The sequence below is a fragment of the Crocuta crocuta genome, unplaced genomic scaffold (assembly GCF_008692635.1).
Source record: "Crocuta crocuta isolate KB4526 unplaced genomic scaffold, BGI_CrCroc_1.0 scaffold41, whole genome shotgun sequence".
Classification (NCBI taxonomy): Eukaryota; Metazoa; Chordata; class Mammalia; order Carnivora; family Hyaenidae; genus Crocuta; species Crocuta crocuta.
The window spans coordinates 15296273-15318048 of record NW_027529428.1 but is presented as its reverse complement, the minus strand read 5'-3'; the positions used below and the strand labels follow the sequence as shown (position 1 = coordinate 15318048).

The 21776-nt window shown below is 48.9% G+C and overlaps 1 protein-coding gene across 1 annotated transcript in view; it reads left to right on the top strand.

Annotated features, from left to right (window-relative positions):
• The window catches only part of GLIS3 (GLIS family zinc finger 3), a 438239-nt gene extending 433835 nt beyond the window's left edge, over window positions 1–4404 (top strand). The window contains 2 exon segments of the mRNA XM_077759313.1: window positions 2494–2676; window positions 3489–4404. Coding sequence (XP_077615439.1) covers window positions 2494–2676; window positions 3489–3625 — 320 coding nt within the window. The 3' untranslated portion in view covers window positions 3626–4404.
• Window positions 4405–21776: the final 17372 nt, after the last annotated feature.

The window sequence follows — 21776 nt, the reverse complement described above, 5'->3', positions numbered from 1 at the left end:
TCCGCGTTGTTGAAAACCCCTCATAAATATTGTTTTAATGCCTCCTTAATATTCCCATCGCATAAGTGTGCCACTCTTTGCCTAAGTGTCCCCTTACAGTTGCCCATTTGACTCTTGGGTTTTCTGTTCCGACAACCTGAACTGTAATGACTGTGTGCGGAATTTCTTGTTCTTTGTTTCTTTAGGGTTTTTTTGTTGTTGTTGTTTTGGTGGGGGTTTTTTTAGTTTGTTTATTAGAGAGAATGCAAGAGCATGTGGGAGCAGAGGGAGGGCAGAGAGAGAGAGAGAGTCCCAAGCAGGCTTCACACCATCAGCATGTAGCCAGACCTGGGCCTCGAACCCATAAACTGTGGGAACATGACCTGAGCACAATCAAGAGTCAGACACTTAACGACTGAGCCTCCCAGGCACCCCCTTCTCTACCTTGGGAAAGAGTTTTAGAATATACCTGCAGAAGTAAAACCCCCACTTCTGCCTGTATCAATATGAACACTTTTAGGGCTCCAGATACAGGTTGTCCAGTGGTTTTCCAAGAGGCTTGTACTCTCCCCGTGTCAACAGTGCTGGGCAGAAGTGACTTCGTCATTCCCACACCAGCACCGAGAATGATTTCTAGAAATCTTCCCTAATGTGGTAGGTAGAATATGGCATTTTACTGTTGTCTTAATTTTATATCTTTGTTGGCTAGAGGGTTGAGTTTGTCCATATTGGTTCATCCGTTATATGAATCTTCCAGTGGTATGGTCCTTTGCCCATGTGTCTATCATGACCAGACAGAAGCCTTTGGGGGTTGCACAGAAAGGCCAGTGGTTTCGCATTCTTTCTTCTCCTGCCTGGACATGATATTTCCCCAGGTATCTTCCTAGTCTGTTCTGCTATCCATGCGCTTAACCTTCCCCCCAAACCTTATGTGCATTTTTCTCTGGATTCTATATAAATTATATTACTGTCTGCTTATAAAGGATATTATTTCATTTTCCACTGTGACCGTGCTCCATGCCTAAATCTGTACTGGTCCCTCCGTCTTGGATCATAAGCTCCTGGAAGGCCAGCCTGGGTCTTTATGAGAAATTCAGCACACTTTCTTTGGTGACGTCCCCAACAACCACAGAATAGGCCTTCTGGCCGAGGTGATGGGTAGCGTTTACACAGGCTACCTGGAGCATACTAACCAGAAACAAGAAGGGTTAAGAGTGTAGCAGGCTGGATGTGGCCATGCACCCTGGTTGTGCTTAAAGAGAGCTGGAAAGAACCCTGTAATACATCCCTTTCCTGTTGATCACTAAGAAGAAGGGGCAGATCTAATGGATGAAGGCACACAAAACTGGGGACCCGACGCCCAATGACTTCATCCCGAGTTCTTCATCATTTAATATGAGCCCTGAGTCACTGTCTCTACAAATCCCTCCTGTTTTTTTCCTACCAGAAACAGAGTAGCAATATCAAGAATAACTGATGTTTATAAAGCACCTTAAAATGTTATATATGGTCTTCCTTATCCCTTAATCTTCACTATAGCCAGTGAAATGGACACATGTTGTCATTGAGGGAACAGACACAAAGATCTACAACCTTCCCTTCAAAAAATTTATCAAATGAAGATTTCATTATTAGATTTTTAAAAGCATCTTATGCTCCAGGAAAATAATCCATTGACTTAAGCGTATCACAAGGCAAGGAGGAAGCGGAAAAGGTGACATATCTTGGAAGGTGTGGAGGATCATGGGAAAGGACCACAGACACCCCAAGGAAGACTCCATTACACAAGAAAAAAAAATGGAAGGACATCAGTGAAACATGATCAGCAGAACGTTGATGATTATTTTAAAATATTAAGAAACCTTTCCTCCTATTTCTTCATTACATTGCGTCTTCACTTCCAGTTTTCCCATTTACTGCAAAGATCAACAACGATAATATATTCTAGCACATCCCATCCTACGGGATACTCTGTACCTATTCAGCATAGTGAAAAAGATATAAAGGAGTTTGAATGTATCTGTTAGAAGAAGGACAGATGGATGGACAGATCAATTTTGCTTTTTTTTTTTTTTCTTTTTAAATGCACCTGTTAAGAGCATGCTTCAGGCTTTACCAAATGTGAAAAGCAGAATAGAATGTAAGATAAAGGAAGTTACGAAGATGCCTCCAATATGGTGGGGGGGACCGGATAGGAGCGTTCTCTGAAGGTCAGGCTCATGGTCTCTAGGACTCTTTAGAGCGCCTGGGGAAGGTAAGGAGCCCTTCAGCTTCTAGTACTGGAGCAGGACATAAAAACATCCGAAACCAACAAGCTGTATCAGCCCCTGAAGGTTAGAAGACCTTCTGCTCCAACAGTGTATTTCAGAGGCTCGCTTACAAGATTTCACAGGTGGGGTTAAGAGTTAAAGGTATTTTGTCACAAGAAGACAGGCTGAGCGAGGGTCTGGCTGTGCCAGGGCGGTATGTGGAACTCGCGTTCTGCGGTAGCTCACTGCCATGTTTGCATTTCAGGATTTTATGGGCAGCTCCAGACTTTCTGTCCCCCACAATACCCGGACTCCCAGAGAGCCACACTACCCAACAGCTCGTGCGGCATGGCGCCTTCCTTCGAGGACTGCCTGGCCCCCTCGCCCATGGGGCAGGCTGGCTTTGACGTGTTCCACAGGGCCTTCTCGGCCCACTCGGGCATTGCAGGTGTGTTGTTGACCATGACTTAGAAACCCTATCCGACAAGCAGGTGAGACCGGGGCTAGACTTGACCTGGAACACGACCACAGCAAATCCTCTTGAATCCGTCCCTAAAATATCTCTCATCTTCACCCTCCTCTCCAACCCCACCTCCAGCACCCTGGTTCAGGGGCCATAGTGTCCCTCCTAGACTGTGACAGTAGGTGTAGCCTTCCAGCACATTCCGTGAATCAACTCTGTCTTGACCATTCTTCCCTCTGGACCACCATGAACATTGCCTTTCAAAAGCAAAAGACAAAATAAGCCCCTTTCCTCCTTGAATACTTTAGTCTCCAGTTGCCTAAAGAATAAAGTCTCCTCTCGGCGAGGCAGTCATGGCCCCCCGAGATAGGCCTGGTCAGACTCTCCAGGCCTGACCTCACACTTGTCTCCCTACATGGGCTGCCAATGCACGTGGCCCCACAGCCCCTTGCTCTCTGTCTTTGTGCTCTGTTTCCTCCTTCTAGAATGTTCTCTTTATCTCTCCATCTGTAAGACTCCCATCTTTCTTTATGACTCAGCTGTGATGATCTCCTTTTTGAGGCCACCTTCACGCTTCCCTAGAACACTTGACTTTTATTAGTACTCAGCCCATGTTTTCTGCCAAGACTTACCTTGGCCATGGGCCTGCAAGACAGCCTCCTTCCCCACCGAGGTCCCTGAGGACAGAGAGCCGCTGAAGGGCCTCGCCCTGGACCGCTGCTCAGCATTGGCCACAGGGCACACGCGGCGGGTGCGTAGACAAGCGGGATTGTTGACTTCTGCTGTTTCTCTTCCAGTGTATGATTTGCCGTCAGGCTCCTCCAGCCTCTTCGGGGAGTCTCTGCGCGGCGGGCCTGAAGACGCCACGTTCTTGCAGTTCAGCGCTGTGGACCGCTGTCCTAGCCAGCTCTCCTCTGTCTATACCGAAAGCTAAAAGCTCGCTTGGCCTCCACTACCACTGGCCTCCGGAACCTTTGTGTTGCTCGCCACCTTGTACTTTCACACCCTCACTGACTGCATGGAAAGGACTTCAGCCACGTCCGCGGGCCCTGCAAAGTCACAGGCAGGACCGGTCAGGGCCGGCCTTTCCGGGGCCGTGTGCGGTTGCTGCTCTTCCTCTCTGGCTTTGCTGGTGAGCTGCAGGACGGTCTCTTCAAAGGGAATTTAGAGTCACTCTACCGGACACCTGTTCCTTCCAGCTGTCAGCCCTCAGAGGACACCGTTGAAATGACGCACACGTGGAAGTGTAGTTTGGGGATCACCCGGCACCAAACTCCAAGGAGGGAAGGAAAACCCAGGTTGCCCGAAGCACCGAGAACTGCCTCTCCCCGTGCACGTCCTCCCCGCTGGCCCTGAGGACCAGACGAGGGAATTCTGCACCCAAAGCTCCGCTCGGGCTCAGCTCTCAGAGGAGCCCTTCCCCGGCACCCCAGCGAGCTGGCTGCGTCTCCGCTCTTCCTCCCCCTGCGCTAACCGATCGCTTTTCAGTATTTCTCCCAGAAGCAAGATGAAGTTCTATAAGCACAGTCCCTTGAAAGGCACTACAACCTGTTTTATTTTGCAGCAACTTATCTTAGTTCTTTTATGCTAAAGACTTGTTATTTACACCTACTTTTAAAGGAAAAAAAAATATTTAGAGGTCTCTTCTTTGGATGGAAAAAATTATCTTAATCAGCCCAGCTACATCCATTTTTGCCCCAGCCGGCGCTCCCCCTGGGCCCACCGTGCAGCGCCGGCGAGCCGCCCCCGGAGTGGTAGTTTTGCACTGAGCAAAAGCCGCCTGAGGGAAATGGGGTGCACCCACCCCCCTCCAGTGCCGTAGCAGAAACCCTGGTGGGCTGACTGTTGGAGGCGACTCCCCCTCAAAGACCTTGTTCAGCAGAAAAGATCACTTGACTGGTGGGCCCTTCGCCTCCACTCGGGAAGCGCCGCGCCCAGGGTTGTGCCAGAAGACGTGGGGCCAGGGACACACTGGGTTGAGATCCTGGGTTTTCTCAGAAAACCAAACGAGAGGGGCCCGATGTCCAGTTATTTTGCACAGCCTCTGCTTGCCTCCGTTAGGATGTCCACTCATCCGTCTGTCTGTCCCTCCCCCGTACTCTCCTCTCCCTCCCTGCTCTCGTCACCTTCCTCCTGTCTCTGTCCCCACTCGCGCACGGCCACTGCCTGACCAGCGCTCCTGGCAAGGTCTGCCCGGGGAGGCGGGGGTGGGGAAGGGAAGGATCGGGCCTCAGAAGTTCACTTTTTCCCTGAAACTCTTGTTTGAGGGCCTGGGGTTTCCACAGAGCTTCGTCATTTGATAGCAGACCTGAATAGGAAGCCGTTCTCCGCGACGCATTTACAAAGCTATTAAAAAAGATCGTTAAGTCGTGCGCGTAGGCCCCCAAAATTAGCCAAACCCCAGAGACCCCCGGTAAACCCCGGCATTCCAGAACTATCACGTTTCTTTTCTCTCTCCTTAAGTATGTGTTCTGAACACAAATGGAACAATGCAGTGTGCCCGCTGGGATGGGGACCGTCTTCCGGAAGAGTTAACCGGTTAGCTGGACGGACCGGTCCTTCCAGTGGGGCTGCGAGGTGGCTTGCGCTCCCTGACGTGGACTGGATCCCAGCACGCAGGGCGAGGGGACTCAGCCGCGCGCGGGTCAGCCGACTAGTGGGCCCTGATCTGAGAAAGGCCACCGTGTAGGGGTCCAGGCCCGCGAAAGGGCTCAGTTACCCACTTCACAAAGATGTGCTCTGCTTTACAAGGAGGGCCTCCCTTCCAGATGAGCCCCCGGGCCTCCTCCCTCCCTGCAGACTTGCTGGGTTACGGCACTTGGCCTAACCTAGGACACATGCGTGCTAACTGCCATCCGTTGCGTGTCCTTTGTCACACCCTACAAAGGAAGGTAAAGCTCCGGTGTCTTTGGACAGACAGCTTGGCCATTCTCGAATACTGAAGCCTGCGTGGGGAGCTCAGAACATACTGCATTTGTGCAATGAGGGAGGAAAAAGATGACAAAAAGCAGGGATGTTAATGCGGTGGTCTCGGCCAGGCCTCGTAGCTTTTCTGTAATTTGCAGGGGCGGGGGGTGCAGAGGGGGGAAGGGCGAAGCCAGAGGCTGAATCTGGGCCCAGTGTGGCCCGCAAGGTCAGCTGTCCCTTCACATACCCATCACGTGTATCCCAGTTGCCGTGGGTTTGAGTGAGGGCCTCGGGGCACGACACATTCGGGCCCCTTGTAGATGACACAGGCTGTCCTTAGATTCCAGAGGCTCACCTGACCTTAAAATCTGTCCCTCTCTTGCTTCCAGCGTTGCGCGAGATTTATATCTGCATTCATCATTGTGTCCGTAGCCAGCGAAAGCAGAAACTTCGAAAAATCCTTGCCCTTCCATTTCCCGGCCTTTGTGGTCTCGATATGTAACCATTTTCATACACATCTGAACGGAGATTGTCGTTCCCCTTTTTTTTGGGAACAAAAACAAACAGAAACAAAAACTGTTGCTCGTGAAAATACACACAGCCCAAAGCTAATTCTCCTATTACATTAAAAAAAAAAATCAGTCTGCTTAGAGACATTTCATTTGCTGCATTGTCTTAATTCCCTGAAGGGACCACTTCGAAACGTCAGTTGTAATTTAGCCTCTGATCGGCCGTTAAATATTATTTGAGTGTCTACTGGTCCTGTGGGGTGTCTCCCTTCAACCGTGTCTCCCCCAAATTGCACAGGTGACTCTGAAGTGGACGGAGGCCTTCAGGGGACCCGCTGATAGAACACTGTTCGCGCTTCTGTCCCGTTTAGCCCACCAGCGGCTTCGAGCACATGAGTAAACCACGGCAGGTGGGCGTTCGCCTCCCCTGTCTGCCCGAGAGCCTGGACTTCCCAGGTGCCTCCACGTATTGGGAAATAAATGTCCATTTCAATTATTTGGTATTTTATTTGACTGTTTTGACCATGTCATTTTATAGCAGCATTTTAAATGGCACTTTTCGTTCCTTTTTTTTTTTTTTTGCAATGGATAAATCAAAAAAAAAAAAAAAGAGATTTATTTTGTGCAGAGAGCGGAACATCCTGTGTAATGTTGCTGACATAAAGCACTTTGGGGGGGAAAAGTGGAAATCTGTTTTCCATAAATCACACAGACTCTTGTACATTGTTCTATACACTCACGTAGAGAAACGAACTGCATCTATCATACTGGATATGGGGCCGATTTTACTTTAGGGGCACACATCTGGTGCTTATTGTCATAAATCTTTTAAAGAATTAGGTACACTTTTTTTCTATTAATATGTATAGTTTTGTGATTTGTCACAGTTATGTTTCGTATAATCATAAGTTATTTTGTCTTGTTTCATGAAGTCTTTTTTTTTTAATGTCAAAAGTAAAATGAAGGGATTGTGCACTTGGTACAGAATAAAACTGGAAATAGAGGTACACCCACCTGCCTGAAATCCGCCTCCAGCATGTCCTTTTAAAACACAATGGTAACAACCTTTTTGTTTGTTTGTTTTATTATTTTGTTTTGTTTGACCGTAAGCCTCCCTTCCTTTATTGGGATGGTAATTATAATTAAAAGCAGATGGGGGTGGGGGAGGGCGAGTCCAAGGCCGGCTTTAAAATGCCGCATTGCTTTGGGCCAGAGCTGTAGCCTGGATTTAATTATAGATATGAAGACGAAATGGCAGTAAAAATGAATGTGTCCCTGAATCCTTTACATGTTGGGAGTGTCCATAAATAAAACATGAAGTTTTATTTCATCAGATTTAATTAAAGCTTTTATACATGTTTTATTGGTTATTCTATTAATCCGCTTCCCAAACTGGATAAATGTGCTGGGGCTCGGGGCTTATGTGTGCCTGTTCAGTGTAACGCGACATCTCACGCTTCAGAAATGCCGCTGAGTGCTTGGTCCCTCAGGTGAGGGGGTTACGGCGCCCTGGCCACTGGGGATCAGCCCTGTTCTGCCCCGTTTTCCTAAAACCCCGCAGAAAAAGACGCAAGCATCTGCTTCCCTTGAGCTGATACCCCCACCTCTGAAGCCCTCCCTTCTCCCAGAGGAGAAAAGGGCAGTTACCATTCCCTGCTTCCCCCTGACCCCCCGCCCCGTCCACGTCCACGCCGCAGGCTTTGGAAGACCGCCTGCCCCCTTGGCTGTGATGCACTTCCTTCCTCAGCTCCCGTCATGGGAGTCGGAGGGGTCGGGGGGTGGTCAGGGCATTCTCACACCTGGCTGACCTGTACAGCCAAGGCCTAAAAGAGTTCATGTTCTCTCAAGGATCATGACTGGAAAACTGACTGTGTTCTTGCTACATTTCTAAGACGTAAGGTACCCAGCAGAAGAGACGATGGCTCTCACGCACCCTGTCTGGCTCCCCAAGGGACTGTGGTTCAGGTTTTGAAGATGGAAATGGTGCCAAGTGACAAGACTCAGAGACCCTCTCTGCTCCTGAAATAAGGAGGCAGCTGGTGGGAGTGCGATTTGGTCCAGTGTCTTGGGGGAACGGTTTGGCATTCCCTGGGGGAGCTGACGGTGCGCGTGAGCCGCGATCCAGCAGTTCCGCCCTCTCGAGGGAGACTCTCTTGCATAAGTCAGTGATGGTTCAGATACAGGACGTTCATAGCAATGCGATTCACAATGGCCCCAAACTGGAAATGCCCCAACTGTCCATCAACAGTCAAATGAATAGATCAACTTTGCTAACACAATATAGCGAAATGCCACGCAGCAAAGGCAGTTAACGGAACTACACACACAGACTCGGAGCTGAGTCTTCCAAACCCGGCTGAGAGAGAGAAGCAAGACAAACAAGAAAAGAACGGCGTTCTCCTCTCATCATCGCGTGATTGACTTGCAGATCTCAGGTGGTGGAAATATAAAACAACAAAGAAGATATCCATTCGCATAAGGGTCCAGGCACTGATTAACTCTGGTCAGGAAGAAAGGACACACAGACTTCTGGGGTGCTGACCACCAATATTTTCTTTTCTGACGCTCTTGTTAGGGTACACAGGTGTCTGCTTTATAATTCTTTAACTGTGCATATATGTTTTATAGCCTTAAGTGTAAATACTCCTGATAGTCGGGTCTTGCCTCCCGACCCAAGGGTACGCACCCTTTTTCTGCAAGTGGCCACATAGAACATATTTTAGATACTGGCCTCAGCGTCAGCTCCTCAGTGCCATCACTCGAAAGCAGCCACAGGCAACACGCCAACAAACGGGTGTGGCAGCGTTCTAATAAAACTGTATTTCTGGACACAAATTGGAATGTCGCACAACTTTCAGATGTCATGAAATATTTCTCTTCTTACGATTCATTTCAACTATTTAAAAATGAAAGAAAAATTTAAAAAAAAAACATTCTTGATTCACGGGCTGTACAGAAACACACAAAACAGGCAGCGGGCAGGATTTGTCCCGTGGGCCATAGCTTGCCGACCCTAGTGGACTGAAGGAGCGTTCCCCAGCACTTCCCATGAACATCTACGCAAAGAAAACCGCAATTAGGACCCCCTGCTGGTCGTTCTGCTCCGTGGGGTCCTGTTCCTGGAGGAAATTCATGAATTCTATTGATGAAGCTTTTCTTCGTTTAGATTCTGGGTCCTGCTCCCCGGGAGACAGATGAATGCTCAGCGCTTGGAGCGCCATCCGACTTTATCTCTGGATTTGAAGCTTTTAATAAAAGGAACTGGGCACACAGAAGTCTGTGGGAATTGGAAAACGAGCACCCATTCTTTCCAAGCTAACCAAATATTTGCTGGCTGTTGGCAGTCCTAGCCAACCTTTTCCTCTGAAACGCTGAGAGGTTAGAAACAACGGGAGACTTCGTTTTTCTCAGGCCGTAGTTCTTACTAGAAGCCAGAGCTGCCTCTCAAAACCTGCAAGGTCCACAGGGAGAGGAGAGTTGGGGCTTCACATCCAAAGGCTCCGCCAAGAAATGGTGGGAACATTCGGCTCGGGGGCCGTGCCAGGGCTACGGTCCTCCGAGCAGCAAGCAGGCCACTCAGCACCCAGCACCTGCCCCGGGCCCTGGCGCCCCATATGCCTCCCTCCGTAACCCTCACACTTAGGGGTTCTCAGCTCTGCCAGTGCTGCCTCTCACCTACCTGCTCTTAGACAGGATGAGGCTGAATCCACAGGGACAGGAGCCCCTGGCACCCTGTGGATCCCTGGCTTATGCTAAAGTCAACAATTTCAAAAGCACAGTTACTCGTGAGTCCTGTGTCATTTGCTAAGCGTTCACGCAGACTGAACCCTCTTCGCGGATCTCCCTGGCGGTTCCACGTGCTTGGGCTCGTGTGCTGTGCGCGGTTCTGATAAAAGCTTCTTGGGCAAAATAACCTGAACCTTATAAAGAGAAGTGGAATGAAGAGACAGCTAGAGAACATCTATTCCAACCTCATCTTTTCACGGAAGAGGAAAACAGGCTGTTTCGTCCATGCACGCGTGCACACGCTCTTCGTTCGTTCGCTCATTCACCATTTATTGTGTACAAGAAACAGAGGCTGAAGTGGCTCTGGGTCTCAAGGAACTAACAACAGGCACATCCCAAGAACCATCTGCCCAAGAACGTCGCCTGGGGTGCTTGTTAACAATGCGCGCTCCAGAGCTACTTGAGTGGGAATTTTTAGGGTGAGATGGAGGCATCTGCATTTTTAACAAACTCTCCACGTGGTGGTTTTTGCAAACTCAGTGTGTCCCTTGATACAGTGGAGGGGGCAGCCCTTCCACAGGGCCACAGTTTCCTAAGAGCTAAGCAGGAGAGGTGGGTGCCTAAGCTAATCCTAAAGGCCAGGTTAATCTTCCAGAAGCAGAGAGGCAGAGGAAAGGTACACCAGGCAGACAGTGGAGCATGTACAGGGCCCCAGGGGAAGGAAACGAACTTGCCAGGGTGGCCCGATAGGCCAGCTAGAGAGTTGGAGGGGACCCTGTCTCTGGGCTCTGATTGACTCTGTGTTGACCTGGAGCCCCAGCTCTTAAGTACGTCCACCTGCTGAGCTCAGAGAACTGGTTCCCAAACCAGCAGAGGACGGTATGTTTGCCAGTTACTCTGCAACGAAAGAGTTCCACTGTCAGATTGGTTAGGAGAATGGTGGGTCTAAGCTACTTAGATTTCTTTACTGCAGGACCTGTCAGAGCCTTTACTATGCTGAAGTACATTGTGGCTCCTCAAGAAAGAGTTGGAGGATAAAGTCTGCTGAGCATGGAATACCCGTTAGCATTGCGGAAACCAGTTTGGGGGGCCCTCAAGAACTTAAAAACACAGTTACCATATGATCCAAAATTCCACTATTACACTCAAAAGAATTGAAAACAGACTAAAAATGGATATTTACACACCAAGCTTCCTAGTAGTGTTCCTCCCAGTAACCAAAATGTAGGAACAACATAAATACCCATCAGCTAATGGATGGATGAACAAAACGTGGCCTGCACACACGGCAGAATATTATTCAGCCTTAGGAAGGAAATTCTGATGTACCACCACGTGGGTGGACCTTGAAAACCTCAAGGTCGGTAAAATAAGCCAGACACACAAGGACTAATACTATACCTGTGTGAGGTACCTAGAACAGGCCAAATCGTAGAGACAGAAAGAATAGAGCTTACCAAAGACTGGGGAAGAGGGGAAGGGGGACTTTTCGTTCAGTGGGTCCCGAGTTTCTGTTTGACATGATGGAAACGTTAAGTAATGATGGTTGTACAGCATTGTGACTGTGCTTTTTTACTGACGTACAGATGACACAATGTGGCGTTCGTTTCAGGTGCCACACACACTACTTCAACATGTCTGTGTTTATACTACGCTCAGCACAAGTGTAGCGGACATCCGTCTCCATACCTGCTGTCACGATACTACTGACTCTATTCCCTGCTGTCACGATACTACTGGCCGTATTCCCTATGCCATGCCTTTCATCCCTGCGACTTTTTCATTCCATAACTGGAAGCCTGGATCTCCCTCTCCCCTTTACCCTTTCTGTCCATTCCCTCACCCCTTCTCTCTAGCAACCATCAATCTGTTCTCTGTCTTTATGGGTCTATTTCTGGGTTTTGTTTGTTCATTTGTTTTTATTTTGATTCCACATAGAAGTGAAATCAAATGGTATTTGTCTTTCTCCATATGATGGACTTCATTTAGCATAATACCCTGTAGGTCCATCCATGTTGTCACAAATGGCAAGATCTTTGTAAAGCCTGAGTAACATTCCATTGTCTATATAGTGCATCTTCTTTATCCATTCATCTGGTGATGGACACTTGGGTTGCTTCCACATCTTGGCCATTGTCAATAATGCTTCAGTAAATAGAGGGTGCATATGTCTTTTTGAATTAGTATTTTTATTTGGGAGGAGGTAAATAGCCAGTAATGGAATTGTTGGAACACATTTTTAATTTTTTAAGGAACCTCCATACTATTTACCATAGTGGCTGTATCAGTTTACATTCCCACCAACAGTGCATGGGCGTTCCTTCTTCATCATATCCTCACCAACACTTGTTATTTCTTGTCTTTTTTATTCTAGTCATTCTGACAGGCATAAGGTGGTGTCTCATTGTTTGTTTGTTTGTTTTTACTTCCCCGATGACACAAATACATGTGTCTCTTGGCCATCTGTGTGTCTTTAGAAAAAAAATGTCTATTTAGGTCCTCTGACCATTTTTTAATCAGATTATCTATTCTTTTGGTGTTGAGCTGTATACATTTTTTATATATTTTGGATATTACCCTCTTGCCAGATATATCATTTGTGAACATCTCCTCCCATTCAGTAGGTTGTCTTTTTGTTTGGTTGATGGTTGTGTTCACTGTGTGAAAAAGCTTTTTACTTTGGTGGAGTCCCAGTAGTTTGGTTTTGCTTTTGTTTCCTTTGCCTGAGGAGAGATATCTAGAAAAATTTCTATGGCTGATGTCAAAGAGATTACTGCCCATGTTTTTCTTCCAGGAGTTTTATGATTTCAGATCTCACATTTAGGTCTTTAATCCATTTTGAATTTATTTCTGTATATGGTGTGAGAGCAAATGTACTTAATGTCACTAAACTGTACACTTAAAAACAGTTGAAATGGTAAATTTTATGTTAACATATTTATTATCTTTTAAGGTTTTTTTTTTTTCGATGCGGGGCTTGAACCCATGAACCATGAGATCATGACCTGAGCTGAAATCAAGCGTTGGGCTCACCCAACTGAGCCACCCAGCACCCCTATGTTACATATATTTTAGCACAATAAAAAAAAGATAATGTAAACAGGACACCTTAGAGGGTGCCTGATACCTAGGAGACAATTTACAAAGCAAGCACCGTGCTTCGTAAGCTCTCTTCAGGACACACGTTGGGAGCATGGCTCTGGGACAGGTTAGTGTAGAGTCCCTGACAGTGGACATGGCGCCTGGCGGCTGAGAAGGCCGAGGGAGAGGGGATCCAAAGGGAAGAGGGCAGGTGGTTTGGAGCAACTACGGAAGGTGGCTCTGAGCCCACGGAGCCCTGTGCTGGCATAAAATCTCAGGAACTGAGTCAGAGAAAAAGGAAGGAGGAAGGAAGGTGCCTGGATGTTGGTGTAGCTGAAGGAGGAGGTAGCGAGTGCATTAGAAGATGGATAAAGCAGCACTAGTACAGACCCAGCCGATCCCAGCATAGAGCAAATGCAGAGATATGGATTTCGTTCCTTCATTTAACACTTGTTTCCTGAGCTCCACACCCCACACTATATGCTGGCGACTATTCTGGGTGCTAGGGATAACACAGACCCACACGGTCATCCCTGCTCTTATGCTGTGATATTCTAGCGGGCTGCTGTTTCAGTCTGGTTGTCTGTGAAGTATGAGGCTATGAGTAGTGAGGGTTGTGTCCTCCAGGAAGCAGATGCCGAGACAGAGTTGGGAGTGCAAGAAGTTCACTGGACAATGTCACCCTGAGGGGACTGTGACTCGGCTGTCGCTGTCTTGGTCTTTCATTGGCTGAGGTCCATCCAGAGACTCCAGAGAAGTTAATGCGGTCAGCCCAGCACAGACCCTGTGGCAGTGCACGGGGGCAGGGTACTTCTGTGCCCGCCACATGGGGCATTGGAGGGAACACAGGTCCCCCGTCAGTATGTTTTGTAGTTTGCCGTGAAGAGGGCAGGGGAGAGGTGCACTCACATACACTTTTGAAAATGGACTCCTGACTCAGTCCTTCCCCTGCTAGCTTGCTCTCTCTCTCTCATACACACACACACACACAGTCACTGGGATTTCAGGATCTTATGTATTTTCTCTCAAGGCTAGCCTACTCCCCACTGGGGAGCAGAGGATGAGGAAGCAGAGGATGCTTTTCCTCACATCCTGGGAGGGCATCGAGGAAGGTCGCGGACTTTGGTGTCAGGTTGTTCTCTGCCACTTACACACTTCACAGCATCGTAAGTAAGCACCTAAACAATGCTACTCTGGGTCTGTTTCTTCTTCTCCAGCAAGAATAGTCATGCTTATCTCACAGGCAGCGGGACAAGCATGTAGATTATCTGGCCTGGGCACAGCTGACGTCCTTGCTAAAGAACGTTGCCATCCCCTAAACATAGCTGATTACGCAACCAGCACGGAGTGGTCACTTGTGACGATAGCACAGCACAGACCATGGTCCTGAGACCAGCACATGGAGCAGGAAGGAAGTGAGCTAGGTGAGAGCACAAGCAAGTCATAAATCCTCTGATGCCACTGCCTGCAAAAGTCTGTCTTTATCTGAAACTCAGAGCAACCTGGAGCACGCACAGGTGTCTCTTTGGCATCTTCCTGGGGCCATTAGAAAAGAGAAGAACTGTCTTTAGTTTTTTTTTTTAGTTTATTTATTTATCTCGAGAGACAGACAGAGTGAGCAGGGGAGGGGAAGAAAGAGATGGAGAAAGAATCCCAAGCAGGCTCCACGCTGTCAGTGCAGAGCCCAACAAGGGGCCTGAAACCACGAACTGTGAGATCATGACCTGAGCCGAAGCCCAGGGTCGGACGCTTAACTGACTGAGCCAAGAGCCGTCTTTAAAAGCGGGTAAGAGGTCCTCCTGTGTCAGCCCTGTGCCCCCTCCACCAGCCCCCCTCCCCGCACACCCCCCTCCCCGNAGCGAGGCGCTCACACCAGCACCGGAAGCCTGCTGGCCTTCCCTTCCAGACCCACCCCAGGTATCTGTGGCGTCAGAACCCCCCGTCGGGGTGGTCCCGGGCTGCTCCCAGGCCAGCACAGATTTCTCCTCAAGTCCAGCCTCCCAAGAGGGGCCCAGGTGTCTGGTGTGCACTTCTAGGCCTGAGGGCTGCCCAGGCAGTAGCTGTTTGTGGGACTGTGGACACGGCCCAAGTCTGGAGCTAGACACAGAGACCGAGCTGGCCAACGTGAGCATGAAGCCATCTCATGGCTGAAGATGGAGCCAAGGGTTTGAAGAGAAGGGGAGCGGGTAGCGAACGGGCAGGAGGCCCGTCTGGTTCTCCTGAACCTACTGAGTCCTGGCCCAGAAATCCACGGACTCTCTGATCATTCTAACGCACACCCGGCCTCCAGCTGGTGACGGAAGCACACTTGTTAAGAGGAGAGAATAGACTTTAGTTAATAGCCTTTCTAGCTTGTTTTGGGATTTTTAAATATTTAGATCTCTGAATTCATGAGCCTCTGACTAAGACCCACAGTCTTGTCGCGGGGCCGTTACATGGTGGAGGCGAACCTGGGAGGATTTCTCAAGCTTGGAGCCAGCAGCATTCCAGAGTGCCAGGAGAGAAAGTACACAGTGGAGAATCTCGGCCCCTACAGACTCCGTGCAGTGTGTCTCAGCATCAGGACCCAGAAGATCCTGTGATGGGCGCCAGAGAGCAAATGGTATACAATGCAAACATTTGTTATCATCTAAGACTTTTCAGAACAAAACGATGCATCGTTCTTTCTATTCCGAGGGCTTCCTGACTTGGCTGTGCCCTTCACATTGAGCACGTGTGGACCATGTCTCCATGGATGGTACATGGAACGTGTGCACGCCTCAGTCCCTTGTGTGGCCCGTGTATGCGGCATGACCCGTAATGCCGAAGAGTGGTTTAGGGGTGCCCCTTGCCTCCTGCACATCTGCGTGGCACATGACGCTAACAGCATCTCTGGGGTGCTGCGGGCACATCTGTGGACCCCGGCTGCCCAGCTGGTCTTCTCTCATCGACCCCATGTCATCTTCTCTTCCCCTTGGCAGGTACCCTGTGCTCACTTCTGCCTAGGCTTTCAAAGGGCTAAGTTCCTATCCCCTGAAAGAGTTGATGTGTGAGACGAAGGGCCCATGAGGGGAGAAGCTCCTTTGGCTCCAGGTCCCCGTGGCTGCCTACGGAATCGCAGCTCGGCCACTGAACGCTCTCTGGTCTAGGCGCCTGTGATGCTGCAGAGGAGCCAAGATGCAGGGTGGCCTGTCCAAGGCCACTAAGTGGACTAACCAGCACAAGCATAGGCTCTTCTGTTTGCCTACGGTCACTTTTCCTCGGCCCCTAGCCTTTCTAGGGCCTCATCCCTAGTTGAAACTTGACTTGTCTGCGTTGAGCCGTCAGCAGGCAGACTTGCACATGGCCCACGGCAGAGGCCAGCTGCTGTGGGAAATCCTGGACTCTCGCTCCACTCTCTTTGCAGAGCTCAGCCTGGCCAGCTGGGCTCTGTGGGAGATCAGCGCTGCTTCAGCCATTCAGACTGCACCGTGGCGGAGGCAGTGAGATGCAGAAGGCGCTGGTCTGGGAGCCTAAGACCAGACCGGGCTCTCATCGGGTGACTGTGGCCAAGTCACTTCTGACTGCAGCTCGCGCTTAGGAGTGAGAGGGCTTCGGAATCCACTCCATCTTCACCACTGATGCGAATTACCGGACCACTATGAACCTCAGTTTCCTCATCTGTTCAATAAGGATCATACCCAAATGACAGGGTTCTTGGAGGACTCATGTGCTTGTCACATGGCTGGCCCTTATAGAAGTTGCTTTCCCTTCCCCACCTATAAAATTTAAGAAGTGGAGGCAGAGGACCTGTGCAGCTCGGCTAGGCTTTGGTGCTCCCACTTGGCTTCCTCTCTCCGAGTTTTCTCCAGGATCCATGATTGACATTCCTCTTGGGTCACCTCCCTCCTCAGCCCAGCTACGTTCATTNGGCCATACAGGACTTTGCAGCTGCAGTGAGTCCACTTGGCAGTCAGTACTACTAATGATTCACCAGGAAGATGGATCCAGGAAGTTCCAGGGAGTAGGACGTGCCATCCTGATGTGTGGGGCCCACAGGGACCGTGCGGGCACTATGTGGCCGTAGCTGCCCAGGGCACACGATACCACATCTTCCTCTCTCTGCCTCGCTTTCTCTGGGCTGTGAGCTCAGGACTGGTGCAGACAGAGCAAAGCCGGGGTGGGGGGTGGTTAAAGCCAAGCTCCAGAAGGGGAAAGAGCAATTCCACATGGCCAGGGGGTGGGGAGCAGCAAGTCTGTTGTCTACACAGTAGTAAAGCCAGCCTGAGTTTGCTTAAGTCGGGAAGGGAGAGTTACTGAGAACACACAGGTAGAGGGGCGCCTGGGTGGCTCGGGCAGTTAAGTGTCCCACTTCAGCTCAGGTCGTGATCTTACAATGCGTTAATGAGTTCGAGTCCCATGTTGGGCTCTGGGCTCACAGCTCAGAGCCTGGGGCCTGCTGTGGATTCCGTGTCTCCCTCTCTCTCTGTCCCTGCCCCTCCCCTGCTTGTGCTCTCTCTCTGTCTCTCTGTCTCTCTCTCTCTCTTTCTCTTTCAAAAATATTTTTTTAAAAAAGAAAAAAACATAGGGTACAAATGTAAGCAGGTACCACTCTCAGCTCTGGCATTCTCTCTCTCTCTCTCTCTCTCTCTCTGTCTCTCTGTCTCTCCTCCCCCCCCCACCCCCATCTTTCATCTCTACTCGTTTTGGCCTGGCTGTTCTATTCTTCTATCTGTGCAGCCTCTGCTTCTCTGAGCCACGGAGCTAGCATATGATGCCCCTCCCACATTCCAAGGCTTATGCTTTACCAGCATAAAGAAAGAAAAGAGAGTACACCAGCCAGTCAGTCTCTCTCTACATATAGATAAGCAGATAAATATAGATGGATATGTACATGTAGAGCTAGACATATGGATATATATCCTATCAATCTGGACTTGCAATCCACAAAGAAGAGCTTCTGAGGTTCCCATCCTGGCCCAGGTACCCACGCCCGGTCTGACCAGTGGCGCCTAGCTCTTCCTATATTCCCGAGCCAGGTTCCCCAGATGAGTGAGGGGGAAATAAGGCAGGGGGGGCAGAGAGGGGTCTCTGTGACCCTGGCATAGCTCTAAAAGGTCCACAGAAGCCTACCCAGTGGGGCCTCTCTCAACAGCAGAACCATCACTGGAACATCAGGAGGAGCCCAGCTCCAGGATTACCATATATGAATAACTAACGCATATTGGACCTTAACCAACACGATGCTTATCAAATCCCTGACTTCACCGACTACCGACAGGCCAAGCCGCTTCTTCCCGTAGTTCCTCGGCATTCAGCTCTCCGCTTGAGACATAAATAAAACTGCTTCAAGAAGAAAAGCTAGGGAGTGAGATTTTGAGAAGGTGGGCATGGAATTTGGAGCTGTCCACCTTCTGTGTGCATTACCTAAGCGCCGTCTGGAGAGCAAGCATCAGTGGAGAGAGGGAGAAGGGGGAGGGTCGCTGGTGCCCCTGTTTCTCTCCTGTTTAGTGGGACTAGAGGTGGTTTGGCTGCTCCATTCCATGGATAGAGGGATGCTTTTTTAAATTTTTTTAACATTTATTTATTTTTGAGAGACGGAAACAGACAGAGTGTGAGCAGGGGAGGGGCAGAGAGACAAGGAGACACAGAATCTGAAGCAGCTCCAGGCTCTGAGCTGGCAGCACAGAGCCCGACACGGGGCTTGAACCCATGAACCATGAGATCATGACCTGAGCCGAAGTCGGTCGCTCAACCGACTGAGCCACCCAGGCGCCCCAGATAGGGAAACATTTAAAAGAAAAACAACCACCACCAACGGGCCAGGAGGAGCTAACTAGACTTCCTTCTCGCTACACTCTATGTACGTAATTGAAGCTTCTCTTTATTCTTCCAAGACAGATCAGGTGCTCGTTTGGCAAATGTCCCCTCCTGGCCTGCCTACTGGCTTTATAATTGCTGTTTAGAAGTTGGTAACGAGTGTGTGTGTGTGTGTGTGTGTGTGTGTGTGGTGAGGGAGTCAGGGGAGAAGTTTTCATGGGGAAAACATTTTTTTCTATTAACTGACTTCTCAAAATGGGTGTCGTGTACATATGTGCTGGGGGGAGGGGAAGCAGTAAATGCAACCCGGGTGCCCCATCACCATTACACTTACACACATGATACATGCACGACCCAGGGCAATCAGGCATCTCCTGTGTACTTGAAGCCTGACGCTGAGCGTTGAGAGCCCCGTGGAGATGCTGTGAAGTTCGAACGAGGTAACACAGTGCTTGTCAGACTTTAATGTGTATTTGAGTTATTTGAGGGACCTGAGAAAACACCCGGTCTGACTCAGTGGGTCTGTCCTGGAAACGGCCTGGGCTTCTGCATTTCTCACCAGCTCCCAGTTCATGCTGCTGCTCCTTATCAGGGACCACACTCTGAAAACCGATTACAAAGACTGGCACCTAAATCAGGAAGTAGGCATCACCATACAGCCCAACATGCACACATGTAAAGACACTGGCCACCCTCACACAGGGGGTGTTCCTGGTTAAGGTCATCACGGCCTCTCAGGAAGGAGACAGTGAAGGCTTGAATATTTCCTGATTCTGTTCAGCCCCCTGCCTATTCTATTATTTCACATATTACCTAGAAGTCGAGAACTTTCGGAAATTTTGACTGAAACTTTCAGCAGTAAATTGCAAACCTCTAGAGTTTTGCCTGCACGCATACCAGACGATGTTTAGCAGTTTGCTATAGCTCTGTTATAGCATGTGTGTACAAAAAGATTTCCCCTTCTGAAAGGAGGACATATTCTACTTAAAGGGAAGTTAGCCAATTTCTTTTTTTTTATTTTTTATGTTTTTTATTTATTTCTGAGAGAGAGAGAGACAGCGTGAGCAGGGGAGGGTCAGAGAGAGAGGGAGATACAGAATCTGAAACAGGCTCCAGGCTCTGAGCTAGCTGTCAGCACAGAGCCCGACATGGGGCTCAAACCCATGAACCATGAGATCATGACCTGAGCCGAAGTCGGATGCTTAACCAGCTGAGCCACCCAGGCACCCTGGAAGTTAGCCAATTTCTGACACATTGCAAAGCTTGTTTCTTCACATCTTCCAGTACCCATTTTACCTAATATTCCCAGCACTCTGGGCCCATTCCACGGGATTTGGTTTATCCATCTCTGTGTTGTTTTCCTCCCAATTTACACAAAGAGCTGCCCTATACACATCAGGAAGCATGAAACCAAAGCAAAGAGATAAGAAGGATATGGTAGATCCATTCCAATGTCAGCCTCTGCTCTGGGGTTTTCCCCCAACATATGTGCCCTCCCCGAGCGTGGCTACCATGTCTAAAGAACCAGTTATTCTGTGTTGCCACAGACCTTGAGACATACCATCTAGAAGGATCCATCAGAGTTTATTATAGTTATTTACTGATCTCTCCTCTACTCCACTACCTTGGAAGAGATACAAGCTTTGCTGGGAGGGAGAGCGAATGACTTATTTATCTTTGTATTTCCTGAGCATGGCAGACTGTTTGACGTGGAGAAGTTAGTTGGTCAGTAGACTTTGTTGAATTGAATAGAACTGGATTGAAGTGGATTGAATTGAAGATCAATGAAAAATTATTTCTGAGTCCTTTGGAGAAAGTAGGAATTGTGGCTTCTGGGGTGAGAACAGGACTCTCATAGATCTAGAATGCCGAGCTGTGGGGAAAGATTGCCCGTGCAGGGGCTATGACAGTTCAGTCTGGCTGGTGTGTATGGTGTGAGTGGTATCAGGAGAGAAGGGAAAGTAAGCAGGAGATACATCCTAGTTTAGGATAGACACAAATAGTTTAAGATACATCCTGTGTGATCTGGAGAAGCAAAAAACTATTTTAAACATGATCCTATTTGACTCACAGACAGAACACCGCAGCAAAATAAAGGATAGATTGGAACAGATTGAGACCGGAGGCAGGGATTTAATGATCAAGACTCTGGTCCTTGGAGGGTTGGAAGGGTAATGTTCATTGGGCCCAGGGTAGGTGTGCAAAGTACCTACACCTCTGGCACGACCCAAGGGCTGCCCAAAAGTGTTTCATAATTTTTGCGGGACTTTATGAACCCTTTGGATGACGTTTGAAAAACCACCAAAGATAGGCAAAATTTATTTTGTGTTAGAAGCCCATAAATGTGTTTAAGATTATGGGGGTGGCCATTTTGGCAAAATGAATTTCCCATCAGCCCACTTGACTTCACTTCCTGCCTTTCATGAAATATATGTAGAGAGAAAGCATGAGACTCCCCACTGGGTTCTGCATTCATGTGCACCTGCTGTCCAATTTACAGCTTGTGAAGGAGGTGTTAATTAGTTGGCAGAAGCACCTGAACAGGGAGTACTGGGTTGGCTGAGGGGGTGGGAAGGTCTCTGGCATTCTTTGTTCACATAGGCAGGAAACAAGAAGAAAGGAAACTCACGTTGCTGTCCAAAATGGCAACCTCCAAGCCAAGGCAAGTGGTGCAATTATAGCAGGTACATTTCTTCTCTAAAAAGGGAGTCTATTTCTAGATCCCTGTGATTAATATCAAATGCTTGTAAGAATTTACTGTTATACCTTCATATACTACCCTGAATTTTAAAGATCCTTCGGAGCAATGCGAGTGAGCGTGTGGCTCTTGAGTAGAGTAAAATTAACAGTGTAGAAGGAATATGATAAACTCCCAGAGGAGAAAGAGCAGAGACCAACTCCCCCCACGAGAAAGGGCAGTGACCGAGGGTCAGGACAGTCTTGGAGGTGGAGGGTGGAGAGGGGAAGTCTCAAATCCACGTGTGGCAGAAAGGATTTTTCACTTGCGGTCAGTTTTTGTAGAAGTTGGCTGCGTTGAAGTAGGAGATTCCAGGCAAGCACTTGTTGGGAAGAGAATAAGCCTAA